This window comes from Rutilus rutilus, assembly GCF_951802725.1.
Source record: "Rutilus rutilus genome assembly, chromosome: 19".
NCBI lineage: Eukaryota > Metazoa > Chordata > Actinopteri > Cypriniformes > Leuciscidae > Rutilus > Rutilus rutilus.
Window position 1 is genome coordinate 22,654,087 of NC_140232.1, and position 16,352 is coordinate 22,670,438.

Below are 16,352 nucleotides of genomic sequence, written 5' to 3' on the forward strand. Positions count from 1 at the left end.
AGTCTTAATGAAGAGATCAAGAGTCGATGTTTCCAAGGAACGAAGAGAGTTAAAAACAGCACTGATGTCTGTCTACGGTAATTAGTTAATCTGGCATCCTGCGTGCCTCGTATAGGCCTAGGTAAAGGTTAATCTGGAATGGCGTAATGAGCTTGAACGCAATGTCTGCAACAAGCATCACTGAACATAAACAGAGCAACACAGTGAGCGAAAGCCACAGTCTCGACACCAGCCGCACAATGCTGGACTTCTTGAACACAACCAAAAAACAATCAGCTGTGTGTGTTGAGGTGAGCGTTCCTTAGAAATGTAGTAACATCATTTAAGTTTAGTTGGTGAACCCTCAGTCTTTCCTACAAAGATAGCAATTTAGTGTATCTGTATTTTTGCATCTGTATATGTTGCAGGAGTGGGAATTAAATGTATTTGGTGTCCAGTTACTTTCCTATAGTTTATTTCAAGTGGAACAACACTTGAAGTACTTTTTAATTCAGGTAATTGTTCCATGAATCAATGGGAATCTTAAAGGGAAACTGATATACACTTTTGGATTCAGCAGTTTTATGAAGTTGCTTTGACTTTGCTTTCTGCCTGATGCAATCATGAGTCAAAAGGCTTCTGAAGTTAATTGTGCTGTAACGTTATTCGTAACGCAGTTACTTTTCACATGAAAAGTAAATCTTGCTCCAATTTAATGGCATTAATCCCAGTAAATTAGTTTTTATATGAGCCTATCACAAACTATTACATAATATGGTGATCATGATTTGCATGAGTTGTGTATTTCAGACAGTAGTCTTTCATGTTGGTTCGGGAGAGTGGAGGTGGGACATGGGTATGTTTGTGTGTGGCTGACACACACAGATGGCCACTGAGTGTGGCACTGTAGGACCAGAGTAAGCTGGTTTATCCTGGTTATTTATTCTAAACACCCTGCTGTGGGCTGATGCCAATAAATTGGATGCCCAGCTTAATGTCTCATTCAGTGGTGGAGTTCAATAGGTTTCTAAAATGTTCCTGTAGTTTAGTATTGAAAAGTCATCATTCATTTCCTAAATATATTATTGATTTAAACAATGACTGTTAACACTTCCATTTGTAGGTTTTCATATATCTATATCTCTCTATCTATCAAGCCAGTGCACATTAGGAGGCAGAGCATGTGTCATCTCAGTCCATTGAGTGGATTTGATTCTGTGCTTTCCTCAGCAGGTGGATGGATGGACATGTTGCCATTCAGTTTCTCCATTTTAAATTGCATTCTAAATGTATTAGGAAACGACCCATTCGTTTGGCTGTATTTATTTTTTTGCATGTGTACTATTTATTAGTGCATTCACATTTTATTATTATTTTTTTTTCTCTTCAGCGGTCAGGATTCAGACATCACAAAAAAGGTACAGGCACTGACTATGCTGTGATTTGAATTTTCATTGCATCATATAAACAGTGTCAAACGTGTAGGCAGGTTAATACATCTTACAGTTTGCTTCTCATATAAGCTAAAGTATTAAAAATCATTTTTAACTTTCATTTAGTTTCCCCTCTCTGTCTTTTAGAGATCTATGCGTGTCATCCTCCTGCGTCCCAGCAGAGCACAGACAGCGGAGATGAGTTCATTCACCTCAGGAAACTGAATGGCTCACCCGGCGAGTGTCCTAGTCGCCAGAATCTCCATAAAGAGCTTCTGCTCGGCCATAAGAGGTGAAGAAGAGAAACGTCAACATGAGGTTTACATTGTGAAGTATTTGATTACGTTGGAGTACTTTATTTGCCAAGAACAGTAAACAAAGTTGAAAGATATAATCAAGATCTAAATCCCATTAAGCTTACAGTAAACTGTATTTTTCCTAAAATATACTCCTCTGAACAAGGTTTGCTAAACTAAAGTGACCTAAAGTTTTTAAATTTTTTTTTTTTTTTTTTTTTTTTTTTTGTTCTCAGAGGGCTGTTGTTGGAGGAGAAACCAGAATTGCAGCGTGTGTTACAGCAGAGGAGACTTGACCTGCACAGAGAGGAGGAACTTGCCCTCCGACGCCCTTCTGACCTGGAACAGGAGCTCCGTAAGAGACAGCAGAAACTGCAGGAGGTACTGACCTTTTTTTTTTTTTTCATCACTGGAATGGTCAATAGTTTTGCCAGATGCATGACATTATTTGATTTGTCTTTGATGAACTGAATCATGTGGCAATGTGTTTTTGAATGGACCGTTGTACTCTCATGTTTTACTCCCATTACAGAAGTTTCATATAATATTTGAGCATTTTGTAAAGTTCACTGCTCTTTTAAATGTCTCTACAGTATGAAATGGAGGAACAAAGACGCATAGAGGATGAGAAAAATGTTCCAGAATTTGTACGAGTGAAGGGGAATCTGCGCCGCATACAGTTGACTGAACAAAACTGAAGGATATGTGGGGAAAATGCGCTATGTAATTTTTACTAATGTTTTCATATAATAAGAGGTTTTGATGTTATGAAATGGTGTACAGCTATAATGTAATCTAGTAATGAAGCACTGTATTTAAGAGTTTAGCTCAATTTACTGTAAATTTGAGTCAAATTAAAGCTATTGATGTCATGTAGAATATAACCTGGTGTCCTTTGACCCCCCCCCCCCCCCCCCTTTTTTTTTTTTTTCTTCTTTTCTTTTAAAAAAAAAGAAAAGCATATATCTGAATAGGCCTACTTGTGAGTTATAACACTAGGCATATTAGGCATACAAGGTTTGACAAGTGACCAAACTGGAAAAAAGTACCACTGACTTTAAAAAAAGAATAAACTTTAATATTGAAAAGGGAACAGTTACAACCAACCATATCTCAAATCCAGAACATCATAGCATTTTTAAATTATTATAATTATTGACTGAACTTATTTTTTTGTTTCCACTAGAATTCCCAAATCGATTTTGTGTCTTACTGCCTTTGCATTTACAGGTAGCACTTCTGCACATTGCCAGCCGGGAGAGAAATCTCCACGGACTTTTCCTTTCAAATGGAAATGTCCCCGTTTAATTAGCTGATCTTTAAATTCACTGAGAGGCTCGAGGAAAGAAAGCCTGACCATCTGCCGTAACCTGCATTTATCAGGAAAGCAACAACAGGAGGCAAATGGCACGTAAAGCGCGACAAAGAAATGAAGAAACTCAATCCATGTTGTGTCCTCAAAATGTATATCTTTAAAGGCTGATGACATTTACGACAAATACTCTTTCAGCAAATTACTTTGAGCAGTATCATGCATGCTGCCACGCAGGAAAACAATAAAGTTGTGGCAGCGTGCCATTTCAGACACTATTCATATAGTCCAGAGGACTATTCACCAGCTGTCCTCTTGTTTAACTCTATTGTCTCGTTTTTCTCCCGCTGGCGACACGCCTATAGCAGAAGAAGCGTGTGCTGCCTTCAAAAAGATCACACACACACGCGCGCGCGCTAACGAAGCATTCTAGACAAACATTGGCGGAGTAGGCTATTTGCAATGGTATCGCCCTGTTTTTACTTCTAAACTTGTTTACAAGCACAATTTGAAAATATTCCTCGATAGAATTTTAGGCAGGGGTCTATTAATTTGAACACGTATGTTACTTTATAAATACGAACTGGAGAATGGTTCAGCTACATGGCTTACCCCGCCACCCCCCCTGCGAAGATACGGTTTGGTACAGTCCAGTGGCTTTTGGCTAGCTTGAGTTAGAGCCTACATCCAGCCGCACTGTGGAGTCCACCGGCACACGCGCATCTGCGGGAATGGAGTGAATGGGAGGGTGTGTATTGGGCTGGATACAGCAAAGGAAGGTATGATTAAGATGCTAAATATTTGTATTTATATGACATTGTAATTGTATAATATTATTTGTGCACATAATATGTAGGCTACCATATGTAGGCTATTAAAATTATAATGTGTTAAAGCTCTTTGCTCTCCGGGAAATCGTTCATTTAAAGGCATGCGCAAATTATTTTGATAAGCTTTTATTGCACTCGTTTTCTTTTTTTCTCTTTCTTTTTTTGTCACCTGAAAGTACATTTTCAATAAACATAAAGGCTGATGATTTAATTGCATGGACTAGTGCAGATTTGTTTCTGCTTAGTAAGGCCATCCAACCCTTCAAAGCATGCCAATTATAACTGAATGTCAGTTCAATCTATTCTGCGTGATATTTATGGGCCTCGAGTTGATTGTGATGACATGATTGCGTTATGAATGATTAGATGGAATGCTTATTACAACGTAAACAAGTGATGTATCATTTGTCTTCAAGCTCCACGCATTCTGACTAAAGCCATGCTTTCTTTTGAATGCTGTATTTGTAAAACCTATTTTGTTTCTTCTTAGTGCTTGCAAGTGTTGTTTAACATTGATCTCTAGATAAACTAATATTGGTTCATCCATTTTGTGGCCTGTTAAAGTTAATTAGAAGGAACATTTTACCTACAGTCACATTGCTATTTGTATAATTTTTTTTAGAGGTCCATGGTAAATCTTAATTGACTTTGTACTGGAATACAGATTGCAAAGTGGATTTTTTATTTCATTTTTTACAATTTTTTTTATTCATAAAGGAGAATGAGTCTGTTTTTACACTGTTTAAACTTTTCTTTCTTTAATTTATTAGCTGAAGGTGTTTTTCTCGTCTGTGAGAAGCTTTTTGTCATGCTTTTTGATTAATCATTTAATATTCATTGAGTGGCATGATGAAAGGAGAGAAGTGGAATCACAAAGACTGTTTTCAGGTCTCTTCACTCACTCACACTCTCTCTCACTCTCCGCCATGTTTTGCATGGCAAATTAACATTCAACTGGTTTTTGGCTTTGCACCAACTGTGGAAAAAAATCACTAAATTCTGTCGCTCCTATAACATCTGCGTCCACACGATTCAGCATCTCTATAATAACAGGCTCCGCATACACTCTGGGTCGTGTTCAAGTCTCCTGTCAGACTTTCCAAGCTCTGGCCCTCTCTGGGAATTCCAGACCTGGCCGCAGTGGTAATGAAATTGGCTGGGTAGGCATTCCAATAGATCACAGCCCCACAGGCTCATGGGAAAGGGTGTTGGGAATCTGGTGGAGATGGAATAGACACCACATGAGAATTGCAGACTACTGAATATGGCTTTATTCGCTGATGTCTCATCTTTACGCTTGACTGCGTGAGAGGATGGGTGGATCTGTTGTGTTATCCTTCTGCTGCCGAGATCGCTGTCGAGAAGTCTACGTCCTGTCTGCTCTTCTGAGCTTAATGTGCTTCGTAATCATGTGCCTAATGTGCTTTCAGGGTGGAGCTCCTTTGAGTGCAGTCTGTGGGTTTGAAGGAATAGGTCATCAAGTCATTTATCATAAATGATGAAATAATTTGTCATCATTTACTCATTCCAAACCTGTATGAGTTCCTTTCTTCTGTGGAACACAAAAGGAGAAGTTCTGAAGATTGTGCTGATTATTTTTTAATTTTTTTACGCAGTTACAAAATCCTTTTCAAGGGAAGTCAGATCACTCAGAGGGCATATTTGCAACGCCTTCAGACAGCAATTTAAATTTGACATTGAACTGTATTGTCTTTAATTTATTTTTTAGATTATTCTTGCATTATTACGACCTTAACAATAGTTAATGCAATTATTAAACAGAATTATTACGAGATAATTACATTTTACTGCTGAAGCCACTGCCATTTTGAGTTGGAGCTCTCAGAAAATTTTGAGTTTACAAGTTGTAATTGAGTTCTATGAGGATGTCAATGCTTTTTACTAGTCGGAATCTCATAACTACAGTAATTCCACCTTGAGACCCAATGACAGTTTCTATGGGAGCTTCTATGGCTCTTTTTCTTTTGAAGATGGGACTTATTCCGCCATTGCAGTTTCTCCCATTCATAGTAATTCAAGTGAACCATCTACCCTAACCCTAAATCTTTGTTGAAGCTGGAAAGCTTCAGTCTCCACTCATTGTAAACAATAACTCAAAAGCACCATAAATGTGTCAAACTTCAACCCATGTGCTATATTGCAAGTCTTCTGAACTCATACAATAGCTTTGTTTGAGTAAAAGACCAAAATTTAAGACGTTATACCTGCATGATTTAATTGAAATTGTATTGAAAAGAGCAACCAGTACAGTTTTCAATATCTCTTTTTTTGTGATCCATGGAAGAAAGTATTTTTTCATCACATGAGGGTGAGTAAATGATGGCAAAATTAGGAGTTGCTTTTCATAAAGCACAGTTTGTCACAGTGACCTAATCCCCACTGCAGTTTCATCAGCGTTTCTTTTGCCCTCTCTTCCCGACTAAGTCTTGTTGTATCAGCAGAGACTGTCCTCAGCCAACTGGCTGCTCGGGCTTGTTGACACAGAGCTTTGCTGGTATTTTAGTTGTCGGGGTGTCTGATGGAGCAGGCTAGTTTCTATTGTGATGAGCTGCATCCATCCACATGAGTTACAGAACTGAATGAGGATAGAGCCTTTGGTAGTGCCACTATCACATCCTGTCATATTTTCTTCCTCAGAGCTCAGGAAGAGGGATGATAAAGATCCACACTGACTCATTAGCAAGGATGTTGTCCCTTGTGTGATGTGGGTGGGCAACTAGATTTCCCCCAAAATAGCATTTATATAAATACAATGTCTGTCCTAGATTTTTTTTTTTGTGGATGACACCATCACTCATTAGATACAAGGAACCTTGGGCCTCATTTATAAAACACACATAGCCTACAATCAGATTTCATCCTACGTCAAAAGTGAGGAACAAATACAGATTTAAAAGACAAAAACTGATGTGAAAATGTTCTTGAGTACACCAAATAAAAAGCATCCGTCCAAACGTTTTGCACTCATATACCATTAATTAAAATAATCCAACATTGATTATGGAATTCTAAAGATAAATAGGAAATCACAGTATGCATTTGTTGTTTAATGCACAAATGGGAAACATTTAAACTGCTTTGTGATAATTATATCACTGAGATTAAGTCATTAATTAAAAGCATTTTATATGCATATTCTAAATTGTTCGTAGGAACATTTCAAAAACAACTTCTACATTTAGGATCATTCTACACACATCTTACTAAATGAGGTCTGATTACGGTTACTTTAACTTAATAAAGCAGTGTTGGAGATACTGTCATAAGATCCGCTAATGTCTTCCTCAAATATTGTCACTGGATATGAAAGGATCCTTTGTGATCATTCTGTCATAATTTACTCACCCTCATGTATGAATTTCCTTCTACTGTGAAACACAAAAATGTGAAAAATGTATTTTTTGTCCCCCCCGAAAAAACACTCTCATTTTGGGATGAACCTCCCCTTTATAAAGATCAATTAAAATAGACACAAGTTTCCTGAATCTTTGATTACTTGTTTTACATTTGTAAGAGGATCTGATCTGTCATTCAAACTCTTCCCAGTGCATTAACATGTTCCTCTACAATAACAGCAGCAAGGCTTTATGTAAATATCACTTATGCATCTCCTCATCTTACTCTCTCCCTACTGAGGCTGCGAAATCTGAGACGTCACAGTCTGAGAACCCTAAATGTTATTCCTAACAACCCTTTAGAAAAACTTTGCCTGTAAGTTTTCTTCATGGTAATAAGAGAAACCCTGACACGGTTATCTGAGTTATCAGCATCTCCCGCCTGAAGCTGAATCAGCATGGACACATTGTTCCACTTCAAAGCTGTGGCGAGTGTGCGCTGAAAGAAAAAAGAGGGGGTTCTTGGAGAGAACAGGTGCAGCCTTTGGAAGGGGGAGAGTCCCTTTTGCCATCTGTTGACTTCTAGTCCCCCCCCCCAAACACACTCCATCACAATTCACACACGCCTGCTTGGTCATAGTGATCCAGGTTGCTATGGTGCTGTATGGGAAGAATAAGACCCCCACATGTGTGTGTTCAACTCCGGGCAGGCGGCTATTGTGTTTTGAGACATTCAAAGATTTGGGGAGGGGTGTGTGCGTGTGTGTGCAGACTGAAATAGGGCTGGATAAGGCGAATGACCAGTTGCTTTGTCAAATGTTAAGGAGACGCTAAGGTGCCTGTGCAGGGTTCTCCTCAGGAGGTTTGTTTTTACTTAATCAAGCCACAAGCCACTATTTGGAAGGCAAATTTACCTAGTGGTTGCTAGACTGGAGAGCAGTAGAGTAAATGGAGAACGCTTGAAATCAAACAACAGATTTGAATCTTTTCTCTTTCCCATCAACAGGTCACATCTGCAGACTGAACTGGGATATTATTATTTTTTTCAACAAAAACAAACATGGATTGTAAGGAGGAGATCAGTGACTCTGATAGCGGGATCATTTTAAACTCTGGTGAGTGCTTCCATTTCTGTGTTAATGATAAATAATATTTAGAAGGGAGCAGAAAGCATATAGCTAAATTAGGTGGTGTAGTCACAAAAATAAATTTTTATTAGTATAACAATTAAGGTTATATCCGCCTTATCCAGCCCTATTTCAGAATATTGGTGAGGCTTTCCAGTTTATTTGATTTGTAATTTAAAGAACAGAGGGAAGAAAGTCAGATAATGCGACTCAAACTCTTGTTTCCCACATGATCCCTACAGCTCATCTTAACAATAGATAATCTAAAGAACACAGGAAATGGTGGAGGAAAGTCAGATGATGTGACTTGTTTCCCACATGAGCACTACAGTTCAGCAGGCCAACTGCTAGGCCATGTCTCAAAGAAATGATCATTTTCATTTTGAGGATGCAAAATGTGCCCTATATGTGTGTGTGTGTGTGCTCTTGTGTAATGAAATCTCTTGTGTTGTCCAGGCCCGGACAGCCCCACGTCTCCGGTGAAGGACCTGAGCACTCACACGCGTGCCATGAGGCTGAAGCAACAGGCCCTTGAGGACAGACTGGAGTTGTGTGTCCTCGAGCTCAAGAAACTCTGCATTAGAGAGGCTGTGAGTGACACTGAAAACAAGCCGTCAGTGCTGCCATCTTACCATCATGAACCATATTTTTTAGTTTAAGCATAGAAAATGTAAATATACTCCACATGGGGGCTTTATTTGGGAATTATTTTTAGTAGTCTAATTCAAGGTTACACAAACCATCACAAGTAAGAGGGTCTGTGGAAAATTCTTGAATATTGACCAAAAATCTGCTTGAAAACCTGGCAGGCAACATTATGTTTTCCCATTAATTTTCTCTATAGAAATTTCGGTCACACTTTAGATTAGGTTACCCTCTATTCTCACTATTAACTAACCATTAACTATGTATTTTGCCCCAATAAACTCCTAATTACTGCTTATTAATAGTTAGTAAGGTAGTTGTTGAGTTTAGGTATTGGGTAGGATCAGGGCCGGATTGGGACTCATTTTCAGCCCTGGAGTTTCATGCCTTAGACCGGCCCACTTTAGTTCCCGACTGACTAAAATAATGTAATTTAACCCTCAGTATATAAGGCCCAATCTTTCAAGGGCTATCTGGCCCTTCCCCCTACCCCTAGTGCTGCCCCTCCAACCAAAAGAGAATCCAGACAACCCTACCCCTTCACGGGAACGCGCAAAACGGAGGGGTTAAGGGACAAGGGGTAGGGGCAAGGGCAAGGGCAAGGGGTGAACTGTGATTGAGCCTAAGTCTGCAATAGTGCACTGTTCTGTACAGCCTTGTAATTCATTGTATTTTTCAAAAATATAATTTTCTATTCAGTGCAATATCAGTAAACAGGGTTTTATAAATACAGAGGTCCCAAAAGTGATCTTGCAAGGGGGTTCGGGGGCATATTATTTTTCCACTGTCATTGGCAAAGAACATCTGTGTTAAATAGGAATCCATTGTAATAAAGTTATTCTCATTATTGGCACAGTATGTAATGGGCTATTGCTCTACCTGCTCTCCTCTCTCATCTCCATCTCTCGTTCTTCTTCTCTCAGTCTCTTTATCTTTACCTGTAAATCTCCCCTTCCTGAAGCTGAGCTTAGATTGATACAGTCTTTGCAAAGTGATTATTTATGTCGGTCGTTTAAAATTTCTATTGTAAAACAGCTGTTTAGTTTAACCACTTGCACCATCTCGTGAAGCGTCGCGTTGGGATTCGCGCGCGGCCGCGGCTCGCGCTTCTGTGAACATAAATCCCGCTTGCTTTGATCGGTCATCTCAAACATTTTGACATTGCCGACGAGCGGTGTTTGAGTGCTGAAGCAGCTCAGATGATGAGGTCGGTTATCGTCGCGATATGCGAATCATTGCAGCACCATTGCAGCGGACCTCGGAGACCTCAATGGTCGGTACGGCCCTGACTCGTAGGCTATTTGGCCGCTTCAGTTTCTAGAGATGTTTTATTATTCTGGCCTTTTCAGCGCCGCCTTTGCGCCTATAGGCTATTATCCTCGTTTTGTATCTCTTATTTTTTGTTAGCACATCTCTAACAAAGTGACTTCATTTTTTTTGTTGGGCTGCGAGAAAATAATAATAAAAAAAAATAGTGGGGCTGCGCTATGACTGGACACCGGCCCTCCTGGCCAATAAAACAGACTGGCCCACCGGGAATTCTCCCGGTGCTCCCGATTAGCCAATCCGGGCCTGGGTAGGATTAAGGATGTAGAATATGGTCTTGCAGAAAAGGCATAATATGTGCTTTATAAGTACTAATAAACAGTAAATGTCCTAGTAATATGCATGCTAATAAGCAACTAGTTTTTCTTCAATAAAGAGTTTTAAGCCGTGAAAAGAAAAGTTAACCAGAGTGTGCCAATAAATAAATAATAATCATAAAAGGGCTCCTTGGTTCAGAGAAGTTTAACACTGGCCTAATTAACTAATGAAGCATAATAACTTCTAATCAGGCAAAACAGTTACACAACCGTTCAAATGTTTGGGCTTAGTAAGAAATTCATATTTTTGAAAGAATTCACCAAGGCTGAATTTATTTGATTAAAAATACATTAAAATCTGTAATATTGTGAAATATTATAACAATAAAAAATAATTTTCTATTTTAATATATTTTAAAATGTAATTTATTCCTGTGATGACTAAGCTGAATTTTCAGCATCATTACTCCAGTCTTCAGTGTCACATGATCCTTTAGAAATCATTATAATATGCTGATACATACACAACAAACATTTCTTAACTGTTTTCAGCATTAAATGGAATGCTCATAATGTTACAAAATATTTCTATTTCCAATAAATGCTGTTCTTTTTGTAAACATCCTTGCTAATTCTTTAAAACAATTAAAATCTTACTAAGCTCAAACTTTTGAACACTACTGTGAATTACATGAAAATTTAATTAAGCGTAAAAAACACTTTTTGCCAAAGTACATTTTGTCCAATCCATCTTTCGTCATAATTTTATTAATACATGTAAAACGCACCGAGCCGACAGGTCTGATCTTATGACACTTATCAGGATTTATATACAATATACGGTGTAAGTATGTGAGCAGCGGCGCACACTGACTCTTTTATTGTGTGATCGAAGAGCTGCTCTGCTCACTGCTGCTCATAAAATCAATTGAATATTATATATGGCGTTACAATAATTTTAGGTTTTGATATTTAAAGCAGATGAAGCACCACAGTCTTCACCACTTTTTAAGACATCAAATATTATTATAGTATAGGAAAGTTTCAGTAGGAAAGTCAGCTGGCCCGTAAGCGTAAATCAGATTGCTCTGATTAAGCCGGGCTTTCTCTTGTTCTGAATACAGCCCTTCAATAGAAGCACTAAAGCCAATGGCCAAGAAACAGATGCTTCTTTGCATGTTAGCCCACATGTCTGTCATTCACTACTGGCCAAGCAGGGAGAAGATTTAAGGGCCTAATCATCACCCTTTGTGGACACCTCGACAATATAAAGACGAGCATCTGCTTGCTCAAAGATTTTTTTGTTTTGTATTGATTAACAAACATAAAGTTCGTTTTCTTTGTCATTGCTTTTCTTTGAGTCCTCCCATGGTTAAAATGCTTTGCTTTAACAGGAGCTGACTGGAAAGCTGCCCTCCGATTACCCTCTCCTGCCTGACGAGAAGCCTCCGAAAGTTCGGCGACGCATCGGAGCCGCTTTTAAACTGGATGAGGGTTTTATTTCACAAGATGGCGAGGTACAGGCCGCAGTTCCTACACAGAGATTATTTTAATAGCTATGCTGCAACTGGCTGTTATTTGAACCTACCTGGCTAGTTTTAAGTGGTTTTATTATTAAACTGAGTCCGTTCCACTTATATGGAAAATATTTTTACGAGGTGCGTTTATTTCAGCATTTTCAGCTTGTAATCGTGCGGTCACCCCCTAAAATGTTTGTCTCCAGGAGTCTGAGCTGCACGCGCTCGAGGCTGATCTCGCCCTGCAGCGGCAGATTTATGAGGCGGCCCGAAAGCTCTCCCTCGAGGAGCACATCAGCAAACCGGTGAGGAAAAGCCGACTGCAGCAGTGTAAACGTGAAGAGAACAAGCTGAAAGAGCTGCAGAATGCGATACTGAAACACCGCATCAACCACGGCTGTGTCTCTCCGCAGACCTGCTATTCATCCAGACAGAGAGGTCAGCCAATCAGAAGCCATTGTTTCTCAAGTGATTGTTATTTGTTCATTCAAATCAAATCATTTAAATAATACTCTTATTTGTTGGTCCATTTCAGATCTTTGTATGTCTGATGACAGCTCGCTGTCTGACGCTGTTGCCTTGGATGATGGTAAGTGAGCGACCCTTTATTTTCTGGTTAACTTAAACTTAAACTCAAACTTTCACACCCCACTTTATGTGATCATTTGATTACTTTACTGTGTGAGTTTGCTAATGTGGAAAAACTGTTCTTTATCAACAGATTCTGACTCTGTTCCCTTTTCTCCGACCGTATTGGGGTCTTCCACAGACAGCGGCTTCCAACGATTGACTCTCTTAAACAATAATGGCCCAAAGCAATCGAGCTCCAGCTCCAGTCTGGACTATGATGCCTCACCCATCCAGAACTCTCCTTGGAAGGAATCCAGCTTGGACCAGCCCTACCAAAAACAAAAACCGTCTCACTCTGCCTGCAGCAGCCGCTCAAGGTATTATGGGATATTCTAGTTTTGAGCCAAATGATAGATGTTTTAGTTGGAGTGTATATAATGCAAGCGTTTACTTTGTGTTGTCAGAGCAGTTTTATAGGGACTTGATAGAGCATTTGGTTAACGTATACTTTCATCATTCAAAAATTTGGGGTTGGTAAAATGTGTTTGGAAGGAGTCTCGTATGCTCACCAAGGCTGCATTTATTTATTTTTTTGATCATTGATCAAAAATACAGAAAAAGCTTTTTAGTTTAATATGAGCATTTATTTGAAATAGAAAATAGTTTTTACTGTCACTTTTGATCAGTTTAATACATCCTTGCTGAATATAAGTATTAACTTCTTAATAAAAACAAATGACGTCAAATATCTTTTACACAACCATTACTGAACAAATCAGCTTTGATTTTACTAATCAGAGAACTTTTGTTGTTACACTGTTCATCCAGTGAGCTGGTTTGAGGTTAAAACATTCTAACAAAGAACTATGTGTCTATTTTAGATACATTTATTATCAGTGTGTAATCTTCATAATGATCTCATGAATTGCTTCCTCTGTGTCAGCAGCAGTCCAACAGGCTCACCAACAGACATGAGAATGGCAGAACTTCCTCCAGCACCCCAGTTTGTTTTTAAAAGTCTACCAATGCGGAACAATCAGCCAAACAGCGCCCCCTCCACCCCAGAGCTGCCACTGCGCAGACAGTTCTCTCAGTCCTTTAGGTAAGTAATATATAAATAAGTCAGACTTGGAATTTGAGAATTGTCTGAATACTGTTAATCATAATGACATAATGAATACCATTAAATACTCATAATTATCAGTTGTACAACTACTTAGACAAGAAGGCACTGACAAGTAAATATATATATATATACAGTGCTATGCATAAGTGAATACACCCATGCTAAAGTTGACTAAAAAGAGGAATAAAAAATCATATTTTGGAAATTGAACTTAATGCCTTAATTAAAAAAATTATGTTACCCCTATGTTAAATTCCCATAGAGGCAGGCAGATTTTTATTTTTAAGTATTTAAAAAAAAATTTTTTTAGGATACTATGCATCCTGATAAAGTTCCCTTGGCCTTTGGAATTAAAATAGCCCCACATCATCACATAGCATTCACCATACCTAGAGATTGGCATGGTTTTATTTCAGTTAGCCTAATAGCTAGTTTGATTTGCATTGAGAGATGATCTTATGGAAAGTACCCCATGCCAATCTCTAGGTATGGTGAATGCTATGTGATGATGTGGGGCTATTTTAATTCCAAAGGCCAAGGGAACTTTATCAGGATGCATAGTATCCTAAATTTAAAAAAAAAAAATACTTAAAAATAAAAATCTGCCTGCCTCTATGGGAATTTAACATAGGGGTGTACACACTTATGCACCATGTATTTTAAGGAAGAACATTTATTTATTTACGATACATTATTCATTCACAAAGAAAATTGGTGTCCTTAAAGGTTGGATTTTTCCTAATTTTTTTAATTAAGGCATTAAGTTCAATTTCCAAAATATGATTTTTTATTCCTCTTTTTAGTCAACTTTAGCATGGGTGTATTCACTTATGCATAGCACTGTATATATATACACACACACACATAATCAACATTTCTATTCTGCCATCTTGGACATTTTCACTGAGTTCATCATAGCAAATTTGTTTTACCTTACTGATCTGATATTATCTCCTATCAAATAGACTTCCCAGAAGCAAACCAGAATTGACCAAGGCCAGCTCAGACCTGGGACGGGGCCGGACCAAGTTGCCGCGTCGGCGAGTGACCGAATTTGCGTTAGCCTACTCGGTTCAGCGTTTATATCAGTGCAGCTCTGAAGACAGCAGCTCCGAGCTTTCCATTTCCTCATATAGCAGTTCCTCCAGCCGAGAGACAACCACCGAGGCACCTAAACCCTGTCCGCCTCCATACGGCTACCATCGCACTGCTCCAAATAAAGCACCAGGCCAGCTCAACACCAACAGCACACTCAAAAACAACAACAGCAACCCACCTCACCTCATGCCCGGCCCCAGTCAAGTCAAGATTAACAACAGGACACCTCTTCAGGTGGACATGGGGAGGCTGCAACTCGGACCGAATTCACAGTCTGGGACCATGCATACTAATAATAAACCCCAACAAGTGGAGGTTACTTCACCCAAACGGATGCTCAAGCCTCCCCCGCCGTACACAAAGGTAGTCCGCACGACGTCGCTAAGAGAATTCCCCAATCATACCAGCCGGGTGCTTCCTCGAGAAATGGTATCAGGAGAGCTCAAAACCTGGCATCAGAAAAACAATTTAGCCGTGTCCAAACATCGCTCACTTGAACGACAAGGATCGATTCGAATTAAACGCCCAGAGCCGCCACCTTACCACCAGATTCCCTCTCAAAAACAGGTAAAGACGTGTACAGTATGTGCGTTTATCAATACCAATTTCATAAGCTGAGCATCATGAATAAAATCGGTTCTTGGCTGTTAAATAATGAACATTCTTGTGTTTCTTTCCAGGTTTCTCAAAAAGTGATTCTGCAAAGGGCTTCCGATGGAACGCCGCTGCAGTGGTTTGAAGAGGAAGACTCCGAGATTGTGAGTCAGGTGTAAGCAGGTAGAAGAAACCTGGAGGAAATGACACTGAGAATAAGTGAACTCATTGTACACCTTCTTTAGTTTTATTTATTGAGCCAATGGACTCATTGATGTAGCCTGATAGTGAAAATTATGTTAATTCTCACCGAGACTTTTTGACCAAGTTGGAGCTGAGCCAGTGAAATATACGCCTCAATTCCATATATGTCTACATTTGTGATTCAATTTCAAGTCTAAGACTTCCTCGTAAGGCATCATGCCAGATATTTATGATGAATGTATAATATAATGGTCATTTTATTGATGTCAAGAGAGTGTTGCTCACTTTTGCAAATGACTGATGAATGGCCTCATGGAAATGACATAATTTAGTATATATTTGTGTCTGGTACACATTTCTTCATAACTAAAGTATTACGTAATGTCTTAGTTTCCCCATGATTTTATTTAATTTAACACATTATGAGTAATATATAATTTTTCCACATTGTTTTTTATTTGTGAATTAATATTGTCCCTTTGCTAACACATTTTTTTTAAATGTTGCTCTGCTACTGTAATATGCATTGTAATAATAATCCATCTGTGAGTCTTAATAATACCAAATGCAGATATTTTCCTTCATGTTTGTATCCTAATTATGAAATATATTTTATATTATTTATAATACACTTTAATAAACAATCTCACAGATCCTCACTAGTATGTCTTGTGCTTTTTTG

At 38.7% G+C, this 16,352-nt stretch overlaps 2 protein-coding genes across 4 annotated transcripts; both read left to right on the forward strand.

Annotated features, from left to right (window-relative positions):
- Positions 1-3,799, forward strand: LOC311278465 (protein FAM107B). 2 transcript variants are annotated; one of them, XM_084389325.1, is made up of 5 exons: positions 1-290; positions 1,370-1,397; positions 1,560-1,704; positions 1,945-2,089; positions 2,302-3,799. In XM_084389325.1, the coding sequence occupies exons 1-5, from the start codon at positions 147-149 to the stop codon at positions 2,404-2,406; spliced, it is 567 nt and encodes a 188-aa protein (XP_084245451.1). In that variant the 5' UTR covers positions 1-146; the 3' UTR covers positions 2,407-3,799. The 2 variants fall into 2 exon arrangements, with proteins under 2 accessions (XP_084245451.1, XP_084245450.1); XM_084389324.1 differs by having other exon boundaries at positions 86-290; positions 1,539-1,704; positions 2,302-2,917.
- inavaa (innate immunity activator a) lies at positions 3,710-16,329 on the forward strand. 2 transcript variants are annotated; one of them, XM_084389322.1, is made up of 10 exons: positions 3,710-3,799; positions 8,213-8,321; positions 8,790-8,923; positions 11,956-12,078; positions 12,285-12,516; positions 12,614-12,667; positions 12,800-13,025; positions 13,595-13,750; positions 14,740-15,439; positions 15,553-16,329. In XM_084389322.1, the coding sequence occupies exons 2-10, from the start codon at positions 8,267-8,269 to the stop codon at positions 15,643-15,645; spliced, it is 1,773 nt and encodes a 590-aa protein (XP_084245448.1). In that variant the 5' UTR covers positions 3,710-3,799; positions 8,213-8,266; the 3' UTR covers positions 15,646-16,329. The 2 variants fall into 2 exon arrangements, with proteins under 2 accessions (XP_084245448.1, XP_084245449.1); XM_084389323.1 differs by having other exon boundaries at positions 12,848-13,025.
- The last annotated feature ends 23 nt before the right edge of the window (positions 16,330-16,352 follow it).